The sequence below is a fragment of the Vespa velutina genome, chromosome 7 (assembly GCF_912470025.1).
Source record: "Vespa velutina chromosome 7, iVesVel2.1, whole genome shotgun sequence".
Classification (NCBI taxonomy): Eukaryota; Metazoa; Arthropoda; class Insecta; order Hymenoptera; family Vespidae; genus Vespa; species Vespa velutina.
Genome location: NC_062194.1, coordinates 6,062,029 through 6,089,274, shown reverse-complemented (window position 1 = coordinate 6,089,274; position 27,246 = coordinate 6,062,029). Strand labels below are relative to the sequence as shown.

Sequence of the window (27,246 nt, the reverse complement as noted above, 5' to 3'; positions counted from 1 at the left end):
AGATGAAGGTTTAAACGAGGACACGGCTTTTTTGAATTTTCGAAAAAGCTTTATTTTATTTTATTTTTTTTTTTTTTTTATAAAATTTTTTTTAATAAAAAATAAAGCTTTTCTTACTACTATTATTCTTACTATATTTAAGTCACATTTCTACATGATTTCTTAGCAATATTTAAATTAAAAACTAATAATTTTTCGACAATATATGAATTAATATTTTTTTTTTTATAGTAAATCTCGATGAAAGTTATTGCTCCATCCTGTGTGTATATAATATATATATTTTTTCCAGCGAATGACAGAAAGAGGGAGATACTGTTCTCTTTCCGGTAAAATGTGTCAAAATTATTAATATTAAAAAATTTTCTTCGTAATAAATGGAATTAAGCCGGTTTTTCCTTGCTTTTGTCAGATGTATTACTATTTTTACTACATAAAAAAATTTCTGTCACACAATAACTCGGTTGTTATTGTTTACGTGTAAGAAGGATATAATCTAACAAGCTTATAACCTATTCAATAGATACAGAATAGTAATAGTATTTTCCTATTGCACTTGTAGTTCATATCTTGTCCATACATATCGCTGGAATAACATACGCTACGCTCAAAAGATGATGAACAGTCTTGAACAAATGTTTAAGAAGCGAAAAGTTTTGTGGCTTATCAACAGATGTCACAATTGTAGAAAATTGTAGTCTTTTCGTGATCTTTCACAAATGCATTCAATGATTTATTTGATATAAATATGTATCGCGTCACTACATTGTAGAATATATATTCGTATATGAGCATATACGTATATATGTTCCAGAGAATATTTCTTAGTTCCTACACAAGCTTAGCGAGGTTAAAACAGCTGTTTCTACTGGATGGTTGCATTGACAGGGAGATCGACAGTTAAGCGAATGATTTATCCAAAATTAGTTCTCTTAAATGATATCGCGAATATTCCGTGGAGAAAATGAAAATGTCGCTGTCAAGAGAAAACGTCAAATCGACACCTTGAAAATTTTTAACGACAAGTAAGATAGTATGCCTTTATCGTAACCTCTTATTAACTTTACTTGTAGGTTGAACATTTATAATATTATTATCTAATTATTAATAAATAATTAAATTATTCAAATTATTTGAAAGTATTACGACATTATGATGTGAAAAGACATTATTGCATATTTTACGAAAAACAGACGCACTTATATATATATTTATTAATTTTTTAATTAATTTTATCTTGCCAAAATTAAAATAATAAAATATAATAATTCTTTATGTTTGCATTCTTTAATGTTGCATCATGGTTCAATATAGTAAAGAAATGTTTTCAAGGTCAAATGAATAATCAAATGTTTATTTTAATTTATTTTTATTTTTTATATCTTATAGTGTAGCAGAATTGCGAGAAGATGTGGAATATCAAGTACAATTTAATGCTGGAGAAAGGCGTATGGCTATCATGGTTTCTTTGTCACCAGAATTTCCGCTTGAAAAGCCAGTTCTTAGAGTTTCCCCGCCGATAAATCATCCTTGGTGTAATGAACACAGTGAAATCATTAGTGCACCAGGATTACTTAATGTAAATTACATTAAGTTATAAGCAAATTTTATATTAAATTCTATTTTTATATATATTTCCATAGAGAGATAAATATTATTATGTAATTATCATCATAAATGTTTTAGTTTACAGTGCATAGTGATCTTGGTCGTGTTGTTCAAGCTATCATTAGAGAATTCAGTAAAAATCCGCCTCAGGTAATAGAATATGTTTCGCCTGGATCTGCCAAACCACATAGAGGTATGTATATATCTTTTAAAAGTTCTTTTACTGTTTTATTTCATGCTTTTCAATGAATAATTTTTATCAAATTAATTTTTAATGTATGAACGAATAATAAATCCCATTACAGACTTACAAGGAAGAAATTCACCATCTTACTCGCTTCAACAATATGCAGATATTCCACCTACTTCTTATAATTCATATTATAATACACAGTTTCCACAGTATTCAACCTCCGGTACAAATCCTTGCATTTATAACTATAATAATACAAATTCTGGCAATACATATGTCACCGACAACCAGTCAAAAACATTTGACTCTACATCACAGCATTCGACATTTATTTCATCCTCAATAAATAATACACTTCATAATGCTAGCCCTTCTCGATACACAACAAATCAACACAGAACAACATATCTTAATTTACATTATGCAAATACTAACTATCATGCAACGTTACCAAGCTGTACACAAGCGAAAACTGTGCAAAGTTTCGTATTCCCTGAACTAAATAATTTGTCCAATGAGGAATTGAAAAAACTTAATGAAGATGAAGATAGGCAAGATGAATTTCTTGAAAAACATTCCCAATTAAAGGATGTTAACATGGCTATAGAAGATACTATTGATTGGGTAGAAAAGACAGCAGGTATGTAATAAAATATAAAACTATAATACTTATATGTGGGTGTATGTACGAAGAAAAAGAAATTAATAGTATATTAATAATAAAATAACAATAATATATTTTTTTCATAATCTTTTTTCTATCCTAGAAGCCAATGTAGCAAAGGAACCTGAATTAAAACAATTACAAGCTAATGTTGCAGAAAAAATACGAACGGTAGCTGTATTAAAAGCTAGATACGATCAATTAATACAACGATACAATAAATTGTCAGAAATTTTCACACCAGATCAGATAAAAGAATGCCTAAGGCAAGCAGCGGATGAAAGTCACGAAGAAAGTGAAAAAATTGCAGAAGATTTTCTAAATGGAAAAGTTGACGTAGAGCGATTTCTTAGCACATATATCGAATGTCGGAAACTAGGACAAGCAAGAAGAACTAAAGAAGAAAAATTGGCCCATCAATTGAATGAATTGAAACGAGCTGGTTATTAAATTAATATATAATCATTTTTTCTATGAAACGAACAAATTGTAAATAATCTCTAGATAAATTAAATAATAATTTGAACTTGAATAGCATTCTTATATTTATCAAATATCTATATTATTAGAGCACTCGCTGGCAGAGAGAGAAATACGATTTTTATAACATAATTATGTTGTATTACTGCCTGTTACACACAATTTTTTGAATTCATTCAAACTGGTAGCATTCCATAAAAGATATAAAAAGCTAATAAATACATAAGTTTACTGAATGTAAATTTGACAGATACCATGCTGCAATGTACATTATGAAAGTACTATAAATTTAAACAAAATTCTTCAGTATCTGCACTATAACATTATTCGATATAATCCAGTTACTTCAAAATGTACTTACTTTGATAAAAAGAGATGAATTTAATGGGCCATTGCATTATATATGTTTCGTTTATATTTTCAAAGAAGCACTTTTTTTATTATGTAAATAAATGTGCAGAAATATAATTAAACCGATTTTTAACAATTTGCTATTCAGTGATATTAATAAACTTATTTTTCCTATGAATGTTCCTAATAAAATCTCATGTTTTCATACATGCTTTGCTATCCATTAACTATAGATTTTATGGCTGCATAATGTTATGATATAGAGCATTCTAAATATTTATATCATGAGAAATAGACAATACGTTTTCGGAATTATTTTTTATAGCTATTGATTCTTCTAATTTTTATTAGTGATTAAAATATAATGGAAGGTATATTATTATAAATAAAAATAAACAATTTAGTATTATATATTACAATGTTGTATTTACGATTTGCATTAATCTGTATAAACATTCAGTCAACATTATTATCATGAATGAAGTATGTGCATTTACAATTATGTTACAACACATTATAAAAATAATACATGGACGATCTTATATCATTTTATATCGTCCATTCAACATTAAAAGAACACATTTAATTGATATACTTACACGAACCTAAACGGAACTTAGTTTTCTTCTTTTAAACTTATCATGGATCAACAAAAGAAATCATTATATAACGAGTACCCTTGGTCACTTTCAATCCTTCATGATAATGTGTCAGTCTTCCAGGATGCATCAACATCCATCCGGGTTTCGTATCGGTAACCGAACAATTATATCGGATAAATCTACATCCACCGCCTTCATAGTCGACTCCAACTTCGTTAAGAGCGATATTAATTGTGTACGTCGAACTATCATGATGCGGCCTTAACGATGGTTGTTCATCTGGTCGATATCGAACAACGAAATTCATTATGGCGCGTGGTGGCTGTTAAAAAACAAAACATTTAAAACATTTCACGCTATAGTTTATCTACAACTAATAAAATGACATGTAATCTTACATCATGATAATATCCCGTGAATACTAATTCCTGTAGAGGTCTAACATACTCCTTTAAAAAGTACAACCATTGTGGTTCAAAATTAATTTGATTCATGTGAATATCGCGAGTTGGTACATTCTCATAACCACCTGATAATCTTGGATCCTATGAAAAAGTTTATTATTTATAATTTTTCTTTTTATTCATTGTTTGTTTATTTTTTAATAATTTGTTCGATCACAGGAAAACTCACATGATTAGTACCATCGGACCAATGACCATACGTTTCTACGACATTGATCAATTCTTTAGTAAATCGTTGATTGGCAATAGGGAACCAATAAACATCTGGACACGGCTAAAATGCAAAGAAAAAGAAAGAGATAATATGGATGTTAAAAATATCGATGGTCAATTTATATAATGAATGAATGAAAATAACATCTATTATACATGCCTGTTGGGGTTTATGATTCGGATCAAAGTTCAGACTATAATTTTCGTGTATGTATCTTTTCTCCCAATCGAACTTATTATCCAATATTTGATAGAAATCTGGATGCGTTAATTTGATATTGTAGGTATCCGGATCAACCAGATGTCCAAAATCTAATCTGTTACTAACATACATGTGAATATAACGTTCTCTGTTGACATATGCAAAAGCCATGTCTGGATCCAAATCGTCGACCGAATAGGAAGGACGTGTTGCCTTGTTCTTTATGAGTGTGGCATTGACCAAATAACAATTACTAATGAATGGTACATTCCATAAACCCCTGGAAAATATAAATTAAAATCATTACATTATAAATCATTAAATGTTCCTTTGATATCTATAAGATGATTTTCTTCAGAAGAAGAAAAAAAGAAGAAAACATATGAAAGATTGGTTTGTAAATGCTCTGTCATCTCTAAGAAAGCTTTACATCATACGTTAAGTATCCTGCAGGGTTGTTTGTTACTCGAGCGATATAGATCATCGTGTTGTTTTTCAGAGGTCATCGTTTAAATGTTTTGTACCGTAGTCACTCTGCTACTGTGATTGCTTGATGAGCATACTGACAATGGGTTATGCATAATTATCCAATTGAGATTCATAACTCTGTCACTGGTAGCTGCGTGCCCATCGTACGTGGACCATTTGTATTTTAGGCTGTAGGGTCAGGCGGATCTGATCCCTGAGCTTTACTTTTCCAATAGTGAGCAGAAGTTGTTCTTTGAATGCTCGGTAAGAGGAGTCCGCATAATGATATTTCTGATATAATCGATAGTAGATCGAAAAGCTCATCGTACATGTTCAACGGGAAAAATAAAAGCTCAAAAAGTTGTGTGTCTCGAGAAAAAAAAAAAAAGGAATAAACGCAAAAAGAAAAATATCTTATCAATCAATAAAAGATCATTTGCAATTGATCGTTAAACTTCAGTAAGTTGATAAAGAAGATGTACGAAAGATCATTTCGATTTTAGATCAAATGACCAGATGCAGATTTTTCTCGTTGTTGCTGTTAGCAGCTTTGGTGGTGAGTGCGAATGCAGCAAAGGGTGGAGGCTCTCGCGGGGCTGGTAGAAATCGTGGCGGAAGAAGAATGTACGGATCTTTGACTATACCTATGCCACATCGAAATTCTGCAAGTGCTCGCTATTACGAGAACAAAGATGTGAGTTCGATATTGGCACATATGAGAAAAAAAAGGGGGGGGGGAGAGGGAGAGAGAGAGAGAGAGAAAGAGAATATTTCTGATGGACGATTCTATTGTGTAGGGTGCAAAAATTGTCAAGGCTTCTCATTTCGAATTGGATTATATGTTAGGAAGAAAGATCACTTTCTTCTGCATGGCCACGGGATATCCAAGGCCTGAGATTACCTGGCTCAAAGATGGTATAGAACTTTACCATCACAAGTTTTTCCAAGTGAGTAGGAATTTTATTTTCTTTTTCATTCAAATAGAAATTATTCTAATAATTTGTAGGTACACGAATGGCCGGTTGGGAACGATACAATTAAATCAAAGATGGAAATTGATCCTGCCACACAAAAAGATGCTGGCTATTACGAATGTCAAGCCGACAATCAATATGCCGTTGATCGTCGCAGTTTTAGAACAGACTACGTTATGATATCATATTAATTAATTTAAACTTTCTATTCACTTTTGTTATAATCGAAGAACATTGTTCGAATTTGATAGAAACTTAACATGCACATATAATAATGTTATTGTAACATGAAATGTAAGACTGACACATATGAAAAGATGTCACTGACAATCCCTTTTCAATTTGTTTTTTTTTCCTTAATAAATAAATAAAAAAAAATAAAAAAAAATAAAAAAGAAAGAAAATGGATTCTACTATCTTATTATAATGCATTTTAGTACTAGATAATATGATAAGTTGATCTTATTTATCTTGATAATCAAGAGCATATCATTTTAAAAATACAATGTCAAAGTTTATTAGATGATAGAGTTCAAGTACTCTTATCGTTAACATTTTTTACCATATAACGATATAAATGCAAATGCAGATGTCCCCTAGCTCTTTTTCATTAGGACATGATTGGCTTCCACCACAAGGGTTATAAATTTGTAAAGTGAGGTATGAAGTATATCGAGGAATGGATTGATAGATATAGTACCGATTGCGCATTATAATAAAAAATGAAATAAAGTAGATCAAGCTGTTGAAATTTCAAAAAAAGAACAATAAACGAGGATTAAAGATGTTTTTGATGAAAATTGAATTTTCTATGAAAGTATACAATTATTACAATATGTAGTTAATTTTAGCATTTTTTTATCGATATTTTTCTTAAATCAATTCAAATCGTTAAGAACGGCATATTCTCGCTTATGAAAATTTTTGGACGCATTAAACGTTGAGAATAAAATGAAGAAGAAAAACATTGAATATGTGCGCATGAAACACATATGAGTTAACAGTATCTGCTGCAAGTTCCATAATAGATAGGAGAGGACACTAGGGGAGTAATGAGTAGGTGGCTGTCAGTTACATCGGAGTTCCGTGTGATCGTCGAACGTTGTTTGCATACGGTGAGTAAGTTTGACAAGTCCGTGCGAAAGTTATACAATTTTCAAAAAGTTTCATTTACTCGCATGACTCGGTCAACTTAACTCAGTTCGTAATTATTAAAGATGTACGTTTAAATATTGATTAATAACTTTTTTTTCTTCATTTAATGGCTTAGAGATCATTGTGATAATGACAAAAAAAAAACTACATTTTTACAGAGCACGATGCGATACGCTACATTTTTGATTATTTTGTTGACCATGTTATTGTTAAATTCACGCGAGAGTTTTGGTAGAAGAGGTCGAGCCAGACCTAGAAGTAAGTCTCGCGTACAGATAGGTCTACCTATCACTGGAAAGTATCGTGATACAGAGAGTGATCAGTATTACAATAACGATAATGTAAATATAAAAAAATTTTATAAAACGAAGTATTTTTTATAATCGTTTACTATATATTTCTTATAAACTATTAATTCTTATTTTCAGGGAGCCAAGATATTACTAGCCTCTCATTTTGATTTAGAGTACGTATTGGGACACAAAATAGCTTTCTTGTGTGTTGCACGTGGTAAACCGAGACCGCATATTACATGGTTCAAAGATGGAACCGAGATTTACAGTCACCTTTATCTGCACGTCAGTAAAATCCAATGGATCATTTTACTTCAAATTAATAATGATCTTTATCCTTATTATTGATCCAACTTTCTTTTAACACTAGGTACACGAATGGCAAGTGGGTTCCGATAAGGTCAAATCTAAACTCGAGATCGATCCTGCTACTCAGATGGATGCAGGTGTCTATGAATGTACCGCCGATAATATGTACAGCATTGATCGGAGATCATTCAAGACTGATTTCTCCATCGCTTTCGATTAAAATTGAACGTAACGCTCTGAAGAGGTAACCATAGGTTGACTTTTTATTAGATGAAAAACATGCCAAAGTGATTAACGCGAGACGCAACAAATAAATCTAGCGTGTTATATATGAAGACGTAATAAAAGAAAAAAAAAAAAGAAAATAAATAAGAATTTAATCTATAAAAATTGAACAGTCACGTAACTCGATGGGAATATCATTTTAATTCATAGTAAGATGTTACTCACCTGCGTTCATTCTTGACAATTTCCATATAATCGAAGCTGCGAGCATAGAATCCATCGTCCGTAATGGCACCCCAAAAATTACTCCATGCTTTGTATGGTCTAACAAGCAAAGGAGCGACGATATTTCTTTGTTGTTCAACTAACAATTTCAAGGCATGTTCATTGTCAAGATGGGCAATAGCATCGACCGAAAAGTATCCAGTACAGTCTTTCAACAAGCAGTAATCCCTGTGTAAGAATTTCTTAAATATTATGTTAATCTTAAAAAGATGAATCTATGTATACATATATACACATATTAAGTTGATTACATGATTCATACATTGCTAAATTTCTCGCATGGACTTCATCTATATCATCGCTCGGAAAAATTTGTTTGACGCTCAAATATTCTTCTCCAATAGTATCGATGAACTCTTGTATTGTCTGCTCGTGATATGGAACATTGTTGTGAATGAAAAGATGCAGTTTAGATTTTGGATAGGTCTGTCGATAAACGGATAATAAAAATTCTTCTAAAAATGGTACTGGTATATCTACGAACAATGCGACCAAAATAATCGGAAATGTATCAGGTTTTTTAACATCCAATTCGATCACATCGTCCCAACAATTCAAACATCCTTCCTCAGGACTCCAGGCGCGTGCCAAATAATTTCCTAAAGAGTTTAGGGCTAGCTTACTGTAACCATTACCGTGTACTATCAAAGGTATCGTATTGTAAACCGTGTTTTGAAGATATGCTTCTTGTCCCTTGAATATCAATTCGACGTCGGCTAAAAATACGAGAGCGAAAATATATAAATATAAACGAGCCATCGTTCAACGCCATTTAAAATAAATATTCATTCCAAATTTGCATACCTACTGCACCATAAAGATTTTGGAATATTTCGGATTTATGATCGAGTTTAATCTTGTGCTTTTCTCTCAAATCTTCATCAAGATAAACGTTCGTATAAAATAATTGATCGTCTTCGTGGTCTTCGAGCGTGGCAGTATTTAAAATGGCAAAAATGTCGGAGACGTAGCCCATAAAACCACCGGAGTTTAAATAACGCTTTCCTCCTGTTACGTGTGGATATTTTGAAGCTAAATTCCGATCTGGCCAACAGGAACCCTCCGCTGAGAAAAGTACTCGTGCTTCGGTTTCCTTAAATTTCTCGATGATTTCGGAAAGCGGAGTTAGGAATATAACGTCATAACTGAGAGGACACATACATATTGATATAATTTATATCATCCGTCATAATATAATTCTTCGTTCATATAATTATTCTACCTGTCCGTAAAGATAACGATTCTCTCCTTATCATCTTCATATTTCTTTAATGCATCTTTGAAGAGATTTATTTTATATCCACCACCTCGACTGGTTTTGACATTACCCCCTCTCCATTCTTTTCCTAAACCAAGAACCCGCACGCGGTCACGAAATCCGTAGACCTCCGTAGACCGAATATATCTTTTGAAACCATCGGTTTCATTTGAGGCAACAGTGAAAAGTAGAATATCTGTAATGATAAAAATTAAATATTTATATATATATATATATATATATATATATACATACATACATACACATACATATATATATATAACATTTATGAAAGTTGTCGTTTTACAAAATCAACACGATTAATGCACTGTTTGAACGATGATCTCAGTTACCGATCGGAAAGCAGTCCCTATTATGAAAAACTGCAGTACGTTCAGCGAATGCATAGTAATAAACGTATTCTCTGCTTATGGTTTCGAAAAATCTACAATATTTATGCATCACATATACTTCTTTAATACGTAATCGATCGTCTGTTATTTTCTCTCTTTTTTTTTTTATTTCTTTTATATATATATATATATATATATATATATATATTTTTTTTTTTTTTTAATGCATTCGATTAAATCGTTAACTATAGAACGGACGGCATTACAGAGCAAACATGGTAAAACATTTCCTCCTCTTCAATGGCAATTATACCGCGGAAGAATACATTCGTATCGATGACATATAACAGCGCTACTTTTTACTATGCGTGTATCACGGCATAGTGTGTATTTTAGTAGTATGCGTTCATTATGATCGTAACTAGCCCACGCGTTTGAACCAGCCATCGCAAACGAAAAGATAAACTTGCCGACAATGAAATTCTTTTTCCGTTGATGAACTCATTTTTTTCATTATTATTGTTATTATTATTATTATTACTTTTTTTATTTTTTTTTATTAATATGAAACAATACGAAAAAAGCAAAGTATATCTATTTGACGGTGGCCTTATAATCTTACGTTTCCAAAGTCACGTATACTCTTTCGAAACGAGCGGTGCCGTTTCCGGTTATAAAATGACAAAAATATGAGTCGATTATAGAAAAGAATATTATCAAATATATATAATAAACCGAAATCATTTATGAATGGAAACGTTTGGACAACTAAGTTAAAGAAAAATAGGTTGATCTCGTTGAGGCAATTAACGATGTAAACTATGACGAAACTATATTGTTCGTTGATATGTTAAAATTTGATGTTTTATTTTATTATATTTCTATCAGAAACATGAAATGATATTTGACGATAGAAAAAAATTAAAAAGAGAAAAAGAGAGCCTTTTATGTTGGTTTTATATTGAAATGTAATTGTAAAAAGAAAAACAATAACAATTGGTTCCGATCGCGCGATAATCTTTTGAAAGCGTAACAATAGATCAATAGGAAAAAAAGGAACAATTGACAAGAGATTTTACCTATTTCCTACAACACTCGTTGCTTTTTACAAGTAATTTATGACCAATCGAGACATTACATAATTGAGAGAACTTTCGTCTCTTTCCAAAGTTGTTTGCGGTTACGGAGATTATTGCGTTGTCTTCGAGAAGTAGAAAAAGTGAACGGTACTTTGTTCCTTATTTCTTCTTGTCACTTTCGCTAAATTTTCCTTATTAAATGAACCGTAACATTATTTCAATCGAGAGAGAAACTCTCGATTATAACTTTTGATCGTTGATCGAATAATAAATATAATTATGCAAATTTAAGATATATACATAAGTATCATAAAATTCTTTTCCTTTAGAGGAAAAGTAAATAAAATTTTAATATAATTTTTATATAGACAATCTAACGTAGAATAAAATTAAAAAATTTTAATAATAATGAATAATTTCTAAGTACTTATGTTTTAATAAACAATTAATCACAAAAAAAGGGAAAATAAAATATATATATATATATATATAAAATGAATAAATATAGAAAGAAATGAAAATTGATAAGAAAATTCAAATAAGAATCACAAAAGGAAAGGAGAAAATAAATGGTAATGCTTTAAAGGTGAGATTTTGAATGAGAAGAAGGAAACGAATTCGAAAATGTAAACAAAGTTGAGTTTACCATTTGATTCCGATGAGTCCGTGTTCTCACTGACCACGTGGTAGGTCAAAAAAATGCTCCAGATCAGGCACCATCCGATTCTTTTGATCTGCATTTTCGAAATGGCAGATCAATGTAATCACGAAGAAAATCGTCGACTTTACTTGTTTGACCCTTTTAAATAATCGTCACGCGACGTTTAGATTGCGATAACGAAATCAACGATACATAACTCGAGCTCACACTTTCGATTGCTGTCTTCGACTGAGAGAATCGCGTTAAATGCTTTGAAGGACTGAAAGACCGGGTTCCTTTTCTTTCTCTCTCTCACTCTCTCTCTTTCATTCCCTTACTGTTTCTCTGTACTACTCTTACTCCCACACATTTCGGAGGCAAACTACTATCCATGAAGAGGACGTTAGGCTTTATACAGACACATCTTTTTCATCCCGCGTAGAAATCACGGCGTAGGGATACCATTTAACATCCCCAAGAAATATCTCGTGCGCGCTTTAACTTCTCATTCGTGGCATCACGATTACGCGTCTATTACATCTTAACGATACTCTTGTTAAAAAAAAAAAAAAAAAGAAAAAAAAGAAAAAACGTTATAATTGTTTTCAACTAGACGTATTAACTCGACTTTCTTTTTCTTTTCGTGTTCTCATTATTTTTCATTTTCCTTGTAATATACGTTGATAACATCTTTTTCCCTGTTGTCTCTCTTTCTCTCTCTTTTTCTCTCTGTTCTTCTTTGTCAGCCCTCTTTCATTACTGTCAAAGATATCACTCGAAAAGTGAGGTTAACCGTGATCGTTACGCGCTCGAAAACGGCTTAATACGGGCATTAAATGTCTCAGATAATTATTATGATTTTCTTTTCGGTGCTTGGCATTCGCCGTTATTTCGTTGTGACAGGATGCGTTTCGTTCCGAGGTCGTAACTCAGTATATACTCGAGGGTGCATGTCATTCGCTTCCGTTCGAAATGCACTATCGCGCGCGCGTCATTACCGACATATTCGATCGATCGATTATCATTGTATATCGTTACCGACATATTTAATCGATGTTCAATCAAGTATAATTTAATTTCATATTGATGATAATTTCATAATGATAACGGTTCTTTTAACTGTAATAACATTATAAGACACATTTATTTTCAAAAGCATCACATATGTTTTATAAGTAGCATCCCTTTACTTTATTTACAATTATTATTGTATGTATGTAAAAGTTGATAATAATAGATCCTGAAGACATAAAGCAGCAAGAATATTTATAACTAAAATTCTCGATGCAATGATCATTGACACAACTAATAATATAAACTAAATTATTTCACTAAATACATTACTGTTTTATCAATAATGTTTGTGTAGTAAGACGATATAAGAACAGCTGTTGTAACTTTCTTTATGAGGAATATTACCATTAGTAAATTAATATATTATTTTGATGGATTTATAATAAGCAATAGAAGGCATTGTTAAAATTAATTATGATTTCTCAAATGAACAAAATAAAAAAAAAAAATCGCATTATATAAACTTTGTCAATTAATGGGATACTAAAATACAGAAGATATTATATATATTTTCCGATGTTTTCCCAAAGAATTTCTCACTTTACTTTTCTGTATAGTAGTATTATTACGTGGTTTACTGCCTCATTATAGAAACTGCTACAGCTTAATGTTGTCCATCAAACGCAACATCACGCATACACATTATCGAGCTGCCCTTGTATACAGTTTGTTAAAAATAAAATCAGACAACACAATATTCACATTATTTTCAAATCTACCATTCAGCATCTCCGTTTGCTTTTTGAAACACATAATCTTTTCCACTTAAGTTCATTATGCCATCCTTGAGATAAAATTTCCATTTATTTCTACTCCTTGTGATCTGAAAAGTAAAATATTTGTATATATTATGCATAAATATTTCTAACATAATGTTTTATGTTAGAATGTTTAAACAAATTATCTTTATTTTTTTTTCAATAAAATTTAAAAACTTACTTTATCATACTGACAAACAACTACATTATCTGTATCAAATAAATCAGCTGGATCATCATCTGTAACATCATCTTCAGAATTTAATGGTTCCTACATGTAAAGAAATACTAGTATTAGTATTATATAATTAGTATGGTTTTCAGCTACATCCAATTTTATAATAATTTTTCTACAAACCTCCTCTCGTGCAGTCGCCTCGTCATTTTCTTCTTCTTCCTTATCATCAAGATCTTCGTCATCGTCATCATTATCCTCTTCTTCCTCTTCTTCATCTTCATCAGATGAATCACCTAATGCTCCTAAAGCTCCATCTAATTGAGCTATGTTATTTTGCTAAAATAAGAAAAATAGCTAATAATATATCTTCATACTTATGCATTATAATAATATTTATAATATTTTGTAAATATATGTAATTTGGAAATTGTACTTACTTGGCCTTGAACAGAACGTTGTGTAACAACGTTATTTGTATTTTGTGTTACAACCTGTAAGGGTTGATTAACTTGAATCGATGATAATGTAGGATGACCCTGAAGAGTAGAATTTACATGCTGTTGTAATAACGTTCCAGCTACATCTGCTGGCAAGCCCATTGCAGCACTAATTACAGGACCCGTTAAAATAGTATGAAGTTGATTACCTTCAACATAATAATTTACTTTAAATTACAGAAAAATATAAAAATATAATAATTTCTGAAATTTATATACTTTGAATCGCAGATGCAGGAACTTGTATAGTTAATACACGTTGCTGAGAATCACGTGCACCAGGTTGTGGAGGTAAAGTAATTTGTATTGGCACTTGTCTGTCAAGTACTGCAGGTGGAGTAGTCACCACTTGTTGTACTGGTGCATTTGGATGTTGTAAGGTTGTACTTGATGTTTGCTGTTGTTGTTGTGATTGCTGTGGCTGCTGATGTTGTTGCTGTTGTTGTGATTGTGACTGTTGCGATGTAGGTTGTTGTTGCTGTTGTTGCTGCGCTTGTTGTGGCACTGGATTAGTGACAGATGTTTGTTGTACGAAATGATTTCCTACATTAACAGTTATAAGACAATCATTACATACACATAAAAAATACCAAAGGCAGATATTGTATGACATAATTTTATTCTATATAGGATGTTCTGGCAACAGTGTTACAAATAAGCAGAGAATAATTTCTTATAAAAAAAATATGTTGAAAATGTACAGTACAGTTCTGATATATGAAGCTCAATTTTCGAGAAAAACAATTTTTAAAACATCATTTTGACATTTGAAGAAGTACAAAATAATCACAGTACATTATAAGAAGTACATAATAATTTAGTTGAAAGAGCACAACTATATATACAATATCATGGTCGAAATTTTGAACAGTTTCTACACTAATAAAATTAATTTTTAAAAAATTAATACATAGTCTCATAATTATTTATAACATCTTTCGAAACAAATAAAGCAAATTAACACAACAGCACAATAGCAGCAACAAGAAGGAGCTAATAATAACATTTCATATGTTTATAAACATAAATACAAAAAGCAAATCTGTCAAGTTGAAACTTATATTGAGTACAAATGTATCGAATAGATTTTAAAAGTCGTTTTTTCGAAAATAGACTCTCATAAAAAAAAACTGTACTTTATATTTTTGACTTATTACATACACACCTTTGTTGCCAGGCACAGATTTATGTGTGTTTAGCTGAGGAACTTGAGGTTCTGGTGGTTCTGGATTTAGTTCCACTGCTTTACTTGACATTAATTTCGTTTCCCATATTTGTTTAAGTTCTAATAGTACTTGTTCATCTACACCTTCATCTATAAACGATTCACGTACTCCTGCTATTACATCTTCTATCACAGTGTTGTATAGTTTTAGCTGTAAATAATATTTAAAAATAATAAAATACAATAATTATTGATAAAGTATTTTGTTATTATAGCATCAAAAATCATAATAAAAATTTTGATTAAATGTATCAATTTCAATAAATAAAATTTTTAATAATAGATTAATAAAGACACTGAATCGTATATTCTGTACGTTTTTTTTTTCTTTTTTCTTTTTTTTTTATAGAAACATTTATAACAAATATAAAATAAATATGTATTTCTATTGCATCTAGTTGTGATCATTTATATTAGAAAAATGTGCAAATCATTTGATTTTTAATCAAATTTATATAATGTAAACATTATTAATTTGAAATTTACACATATTTTATTACAAATTTATAACCAACATCTTGACCGATTAAATATTTGATAATTTATATAATAAACATTATATTCTTTTATATAACAAAGATTAACAATTCTGTGTTATGAAGATAAAGGTTAAATATATTTCAAAGTCATTACAGGAATAAAATAATTTACACGTCTAATGTTTCGTATGTTCATAACAACGTAAAAAGTATGATTAATGTAAACATTACAATAAAACGATAAAAACATTTAATAAAATATTAAGTAAGAAAGGATCTCTCAAATTAGATGACAAGTACATTAACAACGTGAATGATTTATTCTTTTACAACGTGGCTTCGCATAACCGTGTCAAATTATTTTTTAGAACTAACACGTACACGTTTTATTATCATAGTCATATTTCTGTGGAGTTGCCATAGTTTTCTCCTTTACTCACCACGCTGGTTTGACTGAGGGCCATTGCAGGATAATTCGTATTGTCAATCAGGCGAAAAACAATACCAATAATCCCAATTTGATAGTGCCCTCAGAAGCCGGACTGTTGCATCGCTCCGTGCTCTTTTATACTTTCTCAACGTCTCCCATTCCACCTTAATGTGACCGTAGTGGTCGACACAACTGCAAATCACGTTTGATAAAAAGCTTAATTTGTTCAATTTAAAGAATTTATTTATTAATATAACAAATAAAATATATATATTTCAAAACATTTAATTATATTTAAATTATTATTAATTTATCGACATATAACGATCAACGATACTTTATCGGCCGATAATATAGTCGCAATTTGACACGTGGCAAACGTTTTACTTCAACTAATACGTTTCTATTATATTACGTCATTAATTACATCACATTTATATAGAAATATATATATTTTTTTTTAATATAATAAATAAAAATATAGTTTATAACATAAGCGTATAACAGAAACAATTAAGTGTTCAATAATATAAGTTATTTAAATTTCTTGTGGCGCCATCATCGAAAAATTCATTTTATTCGAGCACGTTTTTGTAAGTTCTTTTATATTTGTTGTTTAAAGCAATATACTCTATCTAAAGTAAAATTTCTATCAATTAAATCATATAATATAAAATGTTTTAATCATTATAAAATCGATAATCATACGAAGATGTATACGAGAATTCGTCTGGTTGACATAAATGATTGAGCAGACGCCATTGCTGTCACTACCAATCAGATGCAAGTTCATATTAATATCGTATAATGATTGGTGAGCTTTAAAGGAAAATATTAACCATTCGCTATTTAAATAGAAAATTATGTTTGAAGTATATAGATGTGTAATTTTTAAAAGAATTATATATAAATTCAACATACTGTGATATAAAGGCAAAAGTTTTATTTTTATTAAAATTTTGGTTGTAATTATTTTCTTATGAGGTTAATTGTATAATGCAGATTGTAAACATTATTTTTTTATTTCCGTCACTTCTCTTTCTCGCGTCAAGTATATACGTTTGATTATTTAGCTAGATATATATGGCTTGGAGAGTTTACAATTGTAGTTTAATAAAATGCTGCGCAAGAGGATGAGTGTTGTGTGGCGCGTGCGTGATGCTTTTCTTCGAAAGCTTTGAAATTTCACCTCAGTTGCATTAAGATGGACGGCGGTGGAGCGTACGGTGGAGGAAAGGCAGGAGCGCCTTTTGATCCGATCGCATTCGTTCAAAGGCCTCTAGTTATTTTAAGGGCACTATGCTTGGTAAGTTCACGCATTATAACAAACTTTAATTTTCCTGAATGTTTCCTATTCTATATCTTGATACGTCGAACTAAATTTGAGATGGTAAATACATTGATTTTAAAAGAACTTGAGCCCCCACCCCTACCTGTGATGGGGTTCTATTGATTTTTCGCGAATTCAAGCGGTACGCCCCATAATATGGAATTTTATGGGATTTAGAATCCAAATCTGTTATAATTTCTATTGATTTAATGCTTTTCAAATATCGATTATAATCATCTTTGATGAGATCATATTTTTAAACGTCTCTTTTAGTACGCAGATTTTTGTGCCAAGTGCGCTCATGTATATTATCGACTAAATCGAAATTCTTGACTGCTTAATGCTCATTACATCGATTTTATCTTGTAATAACATCATGTCTATATAGGATAAGTCTTTTTATCGATTTTATCCCATTTTGTGTTTCATTAGTATCATATATGAAAAGAATATATGTAATATAATAGTCATGTCATTTTACATCCTGAACTACTTTGAACTTATATTACGTGCAACTATTTGAAGATCATTAATAGTTTTCAAATATTTCAATAAAAAAGAAAGTTAAGAAAAAGATAAGTTTAATGAAAAAAGTTTAATAAATTTCAGCTCTTTGCAATAATAGTATTTGGATGTATAAGCAGCAAGGGCTATATTACACAACAAGACAAAGAGGTTTGCCTTTATAGTGGTGACAATAATGCCTGTAATTATGGCATTGGAATAGGTGTTTTAGCATTTTTAGCCAGTATTGGCTTTCTTGTTGGCGAATACTTGTTCGAACAAATGTCCTCTGTAAAAACTCGAAAACACTTTGTCCTCTTAGATCTTGGGTAAGCTTAATCAATTATTTAGTAGAATTATTAAATTTGTTGATAAAACAACAAATTTATAAAATGATAAAGTTTGAAATAAAATCCTTAATTAATTTATAATCATTAGTTTCCCATGTTCGTACTCTATTGCTTGCAGTTTTTCGGGTTTATGGGCATTTTTATATTTTGTCGCCTTCTGTTACTTAACAAATGCATGGAATAGATCTACACCACCATTAGACGGGTATGGTGTTAATAATGTACAAGGAGCTATTGCATTTTCATTTTTTTCAATTTTTACTTGGGTAAGTGAATAATTAATGATTTCTTATTCACCATGAAGTGGGAGTGACTTAATGGCGTCAAGCTTTTTATTACCTTCTGGAAAATTTGTAACAATATTTTTATATAGGCTGGCTGTGCTTGGTTTGCATTTCAAAGATTCAGACAAGGTATACAAGATACAGCCTTTGCTCCAAGTTACGAAGCAGACCCTGTAGGTGGAACAGGATATACAAGTTATCCTGACGCTACAGATGCTGCTTATCAAGAACCACCATTTGGTCAACAGCAGCGAGGAATGGGGGATTTTCAAGCCCCTGCTTACTAAATGTCATCCATAGTCATTATCGAAATATATTTTCACAAGATGCACAGCGAACTACCAACGAAGAAAAATGGATTAGGTTAATCCATCCTGAAAACACTGCTCTCTCTAGTTTGTTTTTCTCTGAGGTAATTTTTCCTGTTTTTCTTTAATAATTTGAAAATCGTATAACTCCTTGTAATTCTTCTATTATTTATTTCTTACAGAAAAGAGAAAAACTTTATTTGCTGATAGATCGCTGGGCAGCATTAATAGTAGAGTAAGTTTTCATGGCAGATGTAGAGGAAGCGTTATTTGTTAAACTGTGCTTCTTATTGTTGACCACTTGTAAGTTATACTTATTCATGCGCCCAATGACACAAAGAAACATTAGGTACATACAAAATATGCCATTCAAGTTTCTAGGCACGAATTATGATGACCATTCATCAACTACAGAATTAAATATTAAATCTTGTAATGAATAAATATAGTAATTCCATAATGTTTAAGAAGTAGCACATGCACAGGTTATGTATATTTTAACATTGTGACGTGTTCATAGCAAACGCGGATATTAATGATGTGCATTGTGAGACATTAATAATGTGTAGGTATGATCTGACGTTGGAAAGAAAGCTCATGGTTTATTGAAATCATAGAGAAAAAAGAATATATACTGTACAGTAATTTATTGTTCTGTCTATATATTTATAATTTACTAGCCGTTATATTTAGTATTATTATTTTATAATATTTATGCAGTATTTGTCATATGACTTACAAGCGATTGCTCTTTGTCACCAGTTTACAAATATGATGGTACTAAATATATGATAGCTTAACAACTGGTGTTCTGGGTTGCAAGTTTGAAAAAAAAGTTTTTTCTTATATAAATTTTAAGATTCATATTTAATATGACTTCTTTTTTATTAAATCTCAGTTATTTGCAACAGCTTTAATAAGTAGTATATATTTAAGATATAATTATTCTAATTTTGCTTTAAATATTTGATTATGATTAATTATATTATATACTAAATGTAATTCTTCAAAGTTTTCCTATATATTTTCTATTAAAATTAATTATTTTGTTGATTTGATGGAAAATGGCAATTGTTATTATTGTTTAAGCTATTTTTTTATAAAAAGAATATTTCATCTACAAAACTAAAAATTTATTTTTTAAATACTTTTTAAGAGTTCGTCTAAGATCACCAAACTTCTTCCTTTGAACAGTGCAATCTTATCTAAAATATTTTCATTTTACAAATGATAAATAATAAAATATTCAAAAGTATTCACACATATGAAAGTTAAATTCTTATTACTTTTTTGTAGGAATGTTTACTTATATAAATGTGAGTAGAAATTCTATATCAAGTTAAAAACATGTTACAGAGAATTACAGAAAATTATAAACGTAAATGTATTGCCATGCTCTCTTTCTTACTCTCAGAATCATAAATAATAAATTATTTCATTAATAACAGTTCAGATTAAAAGAACTCGACAGATTGTAGTAAATATTACTGAAATGTCTATTAAAAAAATGTAAAGGTATAAAAATGTCTGTTAAGATAGTATCGATAACTAAATAATTATTGTATTCTACTTAAATATAATGTAGTTACCTTGCATTTGATGCAATACTTAAGACGTATGCGTCTGTGAAGATCTCAGTGTTTAGAGACAATTGCTATCTAATCTATGATTTATTACATAAAAAGTGGTTAATAATTCATTTATGTAAATCAATTGATTTTGTTAATGCTGGTGATAGATATTTATAATCGAACCGCTTCATTGTGTTGTACAAAATTTCCTTAGACTTAAGCATAAGATCTATATTTTCTTTTTAAGTAATGTAAAATGCGAACACTCTTTAATGTTCTATTTCAATAAGCAGCCACAAAAGGGAACAACCGAAAATATTGATTTCCTTGTCGAAATATGTTTGTTATATATTCAAAATGATTATCTTGATTATTAAGTGATGTAATATTAACATTATGTTCGGCATGAGTATTTTGAAATTATACCTTCGTATTTTTCAAAATTATTTATTTACGAATTGCAAAGTATTATTTTCCTGTGAATTTTGATTGTTTAGACGTGTGAAGTTCTCCTGCAAGGTGTATAGAATATAAGTTAATAGATCTGTTTCAATGATTCGGGCTATGTGTATCGATTATGGTTAAACAATGTACTGTTTTGTATTGTGCTACATATTGAAACAATATTGATAGCTATATACAAACCATGTCATTATAATTAGTAATAAATGTACATTACACTCCATCTAGATTTCTTTCTGAAATTTATCTCCAGGAGGACGTACAAGAAATACTACAATTTATTATACCTGACAATGCTATAACGCCCGCTCGATGTACTTAAATTCGTTTGTACAAATTATCCTGACATAAATTTATCCTGAAATAACTGAAAATTAGAATCGTTATATATCCGAGCCAGCATTTTATGCTATATGAATAATACGAAGTGCAGGAACATTGTAAATCATATTTTTTATTATTATATTTCGCATTTATTTTGATCATTTTCGTGATTTCTTTTTCTTTTACATATAAATGTTATACGGTTTCATAACATTTTGAGAACAAAAACAAAGTAAACCATATGTGGGAGGTATGTACATTACTACTTCCTTATAGTATACTATTTCTAAAGTTTGTGACGCACAGTAAAATTTAAGTTTCTCCACAATGTATCATGATATACGTAAACATAGATGAAAGATTATTTGAATTTTCTATAAAATTCGTATATGGAATGATGCGTCATTAAACTCTTAATGCTGCGATTATATTTTAAAAGATATATATGTACGTATATCTTAACAGAAATTAATGCATTTTAAACAGCATCATCGTCAATATTATTTTTTATAAAATGAATTATTTAAAAAAAATCACTGCATCGTCTTGATAAATAAGTTCCTTGATAATTAAATAATTGAATACATGAACAAGAAGGAATGAAGGATAAATTCGGTAAATCAAGTTTATTGATGCAACTTATTGGAATTACGAGATTTTGTGAGAAGATGAAACTTCATTATTCAGTATTTTAATTTAAGATTTTCAATTTGTTATTGTTTATATCAATAATTATATGTTGTCTTTGTAACAAGCGTTATATCATATATCTATATATATATAATAAGTAATATATATATATATATATACTTACTAAATTACAAATAAATGTTATAATATATTGTGTTAATTAAATAGTTAATTTTTAACTTTCGTTTGGATTAGGATGATGTATGATCTACGTAACATCGTAATAATTCATCATAACGTTATCGTGAAAATAATAAGGAATTATGCAAAAATTTGTAACATTGGAGAAGTCATTCTAGTTTCATAATTATTTTAATAATTCAGGGAGAACAGAATTATATACATAAATTAACATATATTTTGGAGTTCTTGTTGCTATGGATATATTAAACGATAAAAATACTAATTTGAGATATTTATAACGCAAAGATAAATAGTTATTAAATAACATATGCTTAAAAATACTAAATGCAATAATTTTGAGAAATAAAAGTAGAAGTTATATTTTAATTATTACATGAATGATTAATAATCTTATGAATTAGACTTAATAGATCTTGTGAATTAGATTTAATAGATTATAATAATTTGCAAATTTTATTTGAAATTTATTAAAAATATATATCAGATCTATCGATTTAATTTTTTTTTCTGCTAATTTTTATGTATTTTATTTCTAATTTATGAGTTCATTTAATCATAAAATATATAATTACAAAATATTTTGACGAATTATGTATCATTAAGTAATTCATTATTAGTCCAATTTTTAATTGTATTTGCTATAACAAACATAAATCATTTAGGTAAGTATTTCTGTTTAGATGATGTGCCAAATAGTTTCTTACGAAAGAATTGATCTAATTGTTTCTGCAACTTTAATGTTCAATCAACAGAATTAGTTTCTTTTTTTTTTGTTATCCAACTCCGAACTTATCAAGAAAAATCTTTTTTTTTTATGAATATCTACGTCTTATTAAAAATATAATTGCTTCTTCGTTATAGTAAGTATTACCAGTTAAAACTGACGTGATTCATAATGATAATGTCCGATCGATTGTTTTTACCATATTTTTATATGAAGCGCACTAAAAACATCTTTCTTTATAACAAACAAAAACACATCAAATATATAGTATTTTATGTAAGAGATAATATTTTTTATTGAATAATTCAAAGTGAATGAACTAGCTCATCGGGTTATTTTTCTACAGGATATTAATTTTTTTTATAGAGATAAATGTTAAGTCAAAATGACCATCAAAATGATAGCTTCAATTGTAGCAACAAATTCTTTCTAAATTACACTATCCTGAATTATAAGACATTAAAAGGTGGAAATTATAATTATATAAAAAGAAAATTAATAAAAGTTGCAAACCTTGATGATGATTCGCAAGAAATCAGAAAGAAATCAGCTTCATTAATTTTCTGATTTTACCAAAATTGAATACCAATTAATTAATTTTTTATTTTCATATTACTTACGTGATAATATTTTAATAATATATCTATTTATTATCCTTTGGTGTAACTTTAATCGAGGATAAATACCTTTAGCTTTAACATTTCTTTATCGGATAAGAGATTGATGGTTTGTACCATAATTAGAATAAGATTGTTATATAAATAAGTTGACGTGATCGTGACATTGAGCAATTGCTTATGATAAAACTAAATGTTCATTTTTGAATTAGGCTCCACCCTACTCATTTAAATATATTTGTATATCTTTTTTTTTTCAACTTTCGAGTATTGAAAATAATATGTTCTTTTTTTATTTCGATCAAAAGTTTGGTCGATTACCAGAAAAGAAATAAATCGAATTCTTGTAAAAATCAATCGAACTTGATGGTAACGGCTCTATTTATCACAAGTTGGTTTGCGACCGGAAGGTCTGTGTGATTGCATCGAGAAACAAGAAACTTAAATTACATCGCTGATTTGATACCAGCAGTGAAAAAGTACATTTTGCATCGTCTTCCATCGGTCCGACCAACGATTTACGATCCACGATCTACGATTACGGTCTTTATGAGTATGTATGTAAGTACATTATACATACTTATATATGTATATACGAAGATATGCTTATGCTTCTTTGTATGTCGTTTATTTCAAAGGAAGTTCTTCGAACGAACTGCAATTCAATTGAGGATGAGAAAGTATATGTTATTTATTTTTATTGAAAAATCTCTTTTACTTTTGCTTTTATTTTTTATTTGTACATTCGTATAAGGGATAAACATGAGAATGCTATGTCAAGGTTTGATTTTTTTTCTACAAAAACAAAAGATTCAAAGTCATTTAAAGTCGAAAAATTTCAATTTGATAGATTATTAGCATCGTACAATAAGCATGGAAAAGTTTATTATCATTATCGTCATTGTTATCATTGATTTAAATTCTTTTTAATTTTTATCGAGAGACGATAGGATCGTTGTTATTTTAAAAATGAATTCTTTAGAAAAAGAATCCATTAGCCTTGTAAAATATTAGCTGGAATACATATTTGTTTTGAACTCGATTTCAAAGAGTAATTTTTCTTTCTTTTCATTTTTACCATTTTAAAATGTTTCTAACTGATTAAAATTCTGCTTAATATATGTACACTAACATGATATTTTAAATTTATTAAATCACAAGACATCTCTTTGTTTTTGCGAGCTATTCAGAAGATTAATCGAGCTTTTAATCGAACATATGCACATTGCAAGTTTGGATGAAAGTCTTTATCACTGTATTAATTAATAATACGTCGATAGTTTTTTGTCAATGTTAAATTCTACATAATTTAATACATATTGTATATATATATATATATATATATATATATATATTAATAAATATTTATATATGTAGATTCTTATTTCTTACATTGATATGATAATTGATGTTCGATCATTAAGCGCTTCAGTAACAATGGCCTCGATATGACGAACTTTCTTTCGCATCTTCTTCCTTTTCTTTTTCCCCCTCTCTCGTTTTCTCTTTCTCTCTCTCTTTCTTCATTTCTTCATTTCTCTAATCTTTTTTTGTAAAATACCATTTTCGCAATGTCACAACGATTCGAGGTTCTTAAATGAGTCGTTTAATTATGACAAAAAGCGCACAACAAATATTAGAATATTTAATTTTTCCTTGTTTATCGACATTTCATTTTTTACTACTCAGCATATTGTTTTTTGCACCAAATTTGTTTATCGTCACGTACATACATATTATTTACAGAATAATAATTTTTTTTCAACAGTTATCTCAAAATAAATGCCTTCAATGTATAAATGCCTCAGTTGTTATGAATATTTCGAGTATATTTCGAGAAATTTTTCAATTCTATAGTTACTTTATCAAAACAATATCGCTAATGATACTCACGAACAAAGAACACACCGTTTAATATACATGACTAGACGTGTGTGGGCGTAATTTTTTTAATAAAAGACTTAAGACCATTGTCGAATAGTCAGAAAAAATGTTAACAATATTAAAATTTATTATCCTATCTATCCAGAAACTTCTTAGCTTTTTGTTTATATTCTTATTAAAAAAATCATGATAGAATACTGCGACTTCGTCATTACATTTTTTTTTATTCTTTGGTGAATGACCTTATTTACGTCGTTCAAAGTCACATGTATGTAACTTCAATGTTAAATGCTCTCTCTCTCTCTCTCTCTCTCTCTCTCTATCTCTCTCTCTCTCTCTCTCTCTCTTCGTAATAGGATCGATCTGATATCAAAATTAAGCGAAAACAAATGAAAGTTAGTATAGTGTATTTGTTTTTTTTTTCACAATAAGTTTTAGAATTATCGAATTGACATTCAACAAATTTTTTTTTTTCTAGTTACATACAATTTAATCTTTATTGATCTTAAAAGAATTTTACGATTTTTCCTTTTTTTCGTATGTTTCTTTCTTTGTTTTTTTTTTTTATCTTGCATGCCCATTTACCCCAAAAAAGTAAGGAGACCTTGTACTCGTTATATACGAGAGATCCAGTCAATAAATATGTACGATATTTACGTCAATGTATAAAAAACTTTACAATGGTATGAAAGACAGTAGTATAATTATTATTAATGACGTTACGTTACTTTTGCTTTAAGGTAATTTTGTATAAAAAAAACGATCTTTGATAAATTGAAAGTTCTACACCTTCAAATACGTACATAAATTACTATAGTAAAAAACTGTAGCAACAATATCAGTTTCTTTTTCCACACATTTTTAAGTTAGGTAAGGATTACCCGTATAAAAGAAAATAGAGAAGAGAAAAATCGAGTATTATTATTTATATAATATTGTATTATATATAATTTTGATTCATATTTACTTATTCGTGACTCACGTCGTGAATATTTCACGAATGAGGCATAGAGAAATATCGTCGCTAAGTTTGACCTTTATTTTTGATATAACAAATTTTAAAAGATTTTTCAAGAAAAGACGATTCACGTGAAGAACAAATTTGACTATGTCGAATGACGAATTGTAGATTTGACAAATATAAACTGAAATATTATCAAAAGTGGATTTTACAAGCAGAAGGATTAATGAACTTCTTGGAGTAACGAGTAAGGCTAAGTTAAATGCATTCGATAGAAACGCTAACGTGCTATTATGAAGCAACGACTTGTATAGCATAATCAAAGATTAACCTTTGGACCGTACTATTACTTTAAGATACACTTTGATGCAATTAAATATGGACAACAAGTCTCATTCTTGCAAATGTGTAACGATAAGAAAAACTCGTTTGTCATTTGTCAATTCAATGAGAAAGAACACAACTAAGAGAAAATAATTCATACGTCTTTTATGACGTAGATCGCTATTAATTGTTGATTTTTATATAAAATATATTATACGTTCTCTTCTTAGTTGTTTATGCGACTCATTCGAACGTCGATACTTTTTTACAACAGGTGACTTTATGGAAGGTTTCGATCACGTGTATAAAGAG

At 29.3% G+C, this 27,246-nt stretch overlaps 5 protein-coding genes across 8 annotated transcripts; 3 read left to right on the top strand and 2 right to left on the bottom strand.

Annotated features, from left to right (window-relative positions):
* The first annotated feature begins 319 nt into the window (after positions 1–319).
* LOC124950764 (vacuolar protein sorting-associated protein 37A) lies at positions 320–3,439 on the top strand. Its single transcript, XM_047498007.1, has 5 exons — positions 320–1,025; positions 1,390–1,579; positions 1,687–1,801; positions 1,914–2,441; positions 2,569–3,439. The coding sequence occupies exons 1-5, from the start codon at positions 937–939 to the stop codon at positions 2,913–2,915; spliced, it is 1,269 nt and encodes a 422-aa protein (XP_047353963.1). The 5' UTR covers positions 320–936; the 3' UTR covers positions 2,916–3,439.
* A 256-nt stretch (positions 3,440–3,695) lies between these two features.
* On the bottom strand, positions 3,696–12,264 carry LOC124950762 (procollagen-lysine,2-oxoglutarate 5-dioxygenase). The gene is made up of 9 exons (XM_047498000.1): positions 11,823–12,264; positions 9,709–9,940; positions 9,291–9,631; positions 8,749–9,202; positions 8,427–8,654; positions 4,736–5,057; positions 4,532–4,636; positions 4,297–4,443; positions 3,696–4,220 (listed from the first exon to the last, which is right to left on the bottom strand). The coding sequence occupies exons 1-9, from the start codon at positions 11,914–11,916 to the stop codon at positions 3,936–3,938; spliced, it is 2,208 nt and encodes a 735-aa protein (XP_047353956.1). The 5' UTR covers positions 11,917–12,264; the 3' UTR covers positions 3,696–3,935.
* LOC124950767 (immunoglobulin domain-containing protein oig-4-like) lies at positions 5,357–8,360 on the top strand. Of its 3 annotated transcripts, XM_047498014.1 has the most exons (6): positions 5,357–5,509; positions 5,749–5,939; positions 6,043–6,192; positions 7,533–7,715; positions 7,803–7,952; positions 8,038–8,360. In XM_047498014.1, exons 1-6 carry the CDS (start codon positions 5,503–5,505, stop codon positions 8,194–8,196), a joined length of 840 nt encoding a protein of 279 aa, XP_047353970.1. In that variant the 5' UTR covers positions 5,357–5,502; the 3' UTR covers positions 8,197–8,360. The 3 variants fall into 3 exon arrangements, with proteins under 3 accessions (XP_047353970.1, XP_047353967.1, XP_047353969.1); XM_047498011.1 differs by lacking the exons at positions 5,357–5,509; positions 5,749–5,939; positions 6,043–6,192 and adding an exon at positions 7,181–7,334; XM_047498013.1 differs by lacking the exons at positions 5,357–5,509; positions 5,749–5,939; positions 6,043–6,192 and adding an exon at positions 7,277–7,438.
* Positions 12,265–12,979: 715 nt separating the features above from the next.
* LOC124950765 (transcription initiation factor IIA subunit 1) lies at positions 12,980–16,811 on the bottom strand. 2 transcript variants are annotated; one of them, XM_047498009.1, is made up of 7 exons: positions 16,409–16,811; positions 15,489–15,699; positions 14,543–14,866; positions 14,264–14,472; positions 14,007–14,162; positions 13,830–13,919; positions 12,980–13,713 (listed from the first exon to the last, which is right to left on the bottom strand). In XM_047498009.1, the coding sequence occupies exons 1-7, from the start codon at positions 16,427–16,429 to the stop codon at positions 13,606–13,608; spliced, it is 1,119 nt and encodes a 372-aa protein (XP_047353965.1). In that variant the 5' UTR covers positions 16,430–16,811; the 3' UTR covers positions 12,980–13,605. The 2 variants fall into 2 exon arrangements, with proteins under 2 accessions (XP_047353965.1, XP_047353964.1); XM_047498008.1 differs by having other exon boundaries at positions 16,468–16,809.
* A 759-nt stretch (positions 16,812–17,570) lies between these two features.
* LOC124950766 (synaptogyrin) lies at positions 17,571–19,337 on the top strand. The gene is made up of 4 exons (XM_047498010.1): positions 17,571–17,763; positions 18,397–18,620; positions 18,760–18,907; positions 19,015–19,337. Exons 1-4 carry the CDS (start codon positions 17,662–17,664, stop codon positions 19,210–19,212), a joined length of 672 nt encoding a protein of 223 aa, XP_047353966.1. The 5' UTR covers positions 17,571–17,661; the 3' UTR covers positions 19,213–19,337.
* Positions 19,338–27,246: the final 7,909 nt, after the last annotated feature.

Bases quoted from the DNA above. Each gene is read 5' to 3' on its own strand.
- LOC124950766 (XM_047498010.1), top strand. From the start codon at position 17,662: ATGGACGGCGGTGGAGCGTACGGTGGAGGAAAGGCAGGAGCGCCTTTT. The intron at 17,764-18,396 runs GTAAGTTCACGC...AATAAATTTCAG, and splicing joins TTTTAAGGGCACTATGCTTG to CTCTTTGCAATAATAGTATT. The intron at 18,908-19,014 runs GTAAGTGAATAA...ATTTTTATATAG, and splicing joins TTTTTTCAATTTTTACTTGG to GCTGGCTGTGCTTGGTTTGC.
- LOC124950765 (XM_047498008.1), bottom strand. From the start codon at position 16,491: ATGGCCCTCAGTCAAACCAGCGTG. The intron at 14,473-14,542 runs GTATATAAATTT...ATTATGTTGAAG, and splicing joins TCCTGCATCTGCGATTCAAA to GTAATCAACTTCATACTATT. The intron at 14,163-14,263 runs GTAAGTACAATT...TTCTTATTTTAG, and splicing joins AACGTTCTGTTCAAGGCCAA to CAAAATAACATAGCTCAATT.
- LOC124950767 (XM_047498014.1), top strand. The intron at 7,716-7,802 runs GTAAATATAAAA...TCTTATTTTCAG, and splicing joins AGTATTACAATAACGATAAT to GGAGCCAAGATATTACTAGC. The intron at 7,953-8,037 runs GTCAGTAAAATC...TTTTAACACTAG, and splicing joins ACAGTCACCTTTATCTGCAC to GTACACGAATGGCAAGTGGG.
- LOC124950762 (XM_047498000.1), bottom strand. From the start codon at position 11,916: ATGCAGATCAAAAGAATCGGATGGTGCCTGATCTGGAGCATTTTTTTG. The intron at 9,632-9,708 runs GTAGAATAATTA...GTGTCCTCTCAG, and splicing joins ATCGTTATCTTTACGGACAG to TTATGACGTTATATTCCTAA. The intron at 5,058-8,426 runs GTGAGTAACATC...TATATTTTCCAG, and splicing joins ATTGTCAAGAATGAACGCAG to GGGTTTATGGAATGTACCAT.
- LOC124950764 (XM_047498007.1), top strand. From the start codon at position 937: ATGATATCGCGAATATTCCGTGGAGAAAATGAAAATGTCGCTGTCAAG. The intron at 1,580-1,686 runs GTAAATTACATT...TAAATGTTTTAG, and splicing joins GTGCACCAGGATTACTTAAT to TTTACAGTGCATAGTGATCT. The intron at 2,442-2,568 runs GTATGTAATAAA...TTTCTATCCTAG, and splicing joins TTGGGTAGAAAAGACAGCAG to AAGCCAATGTAGCAAAGGAA.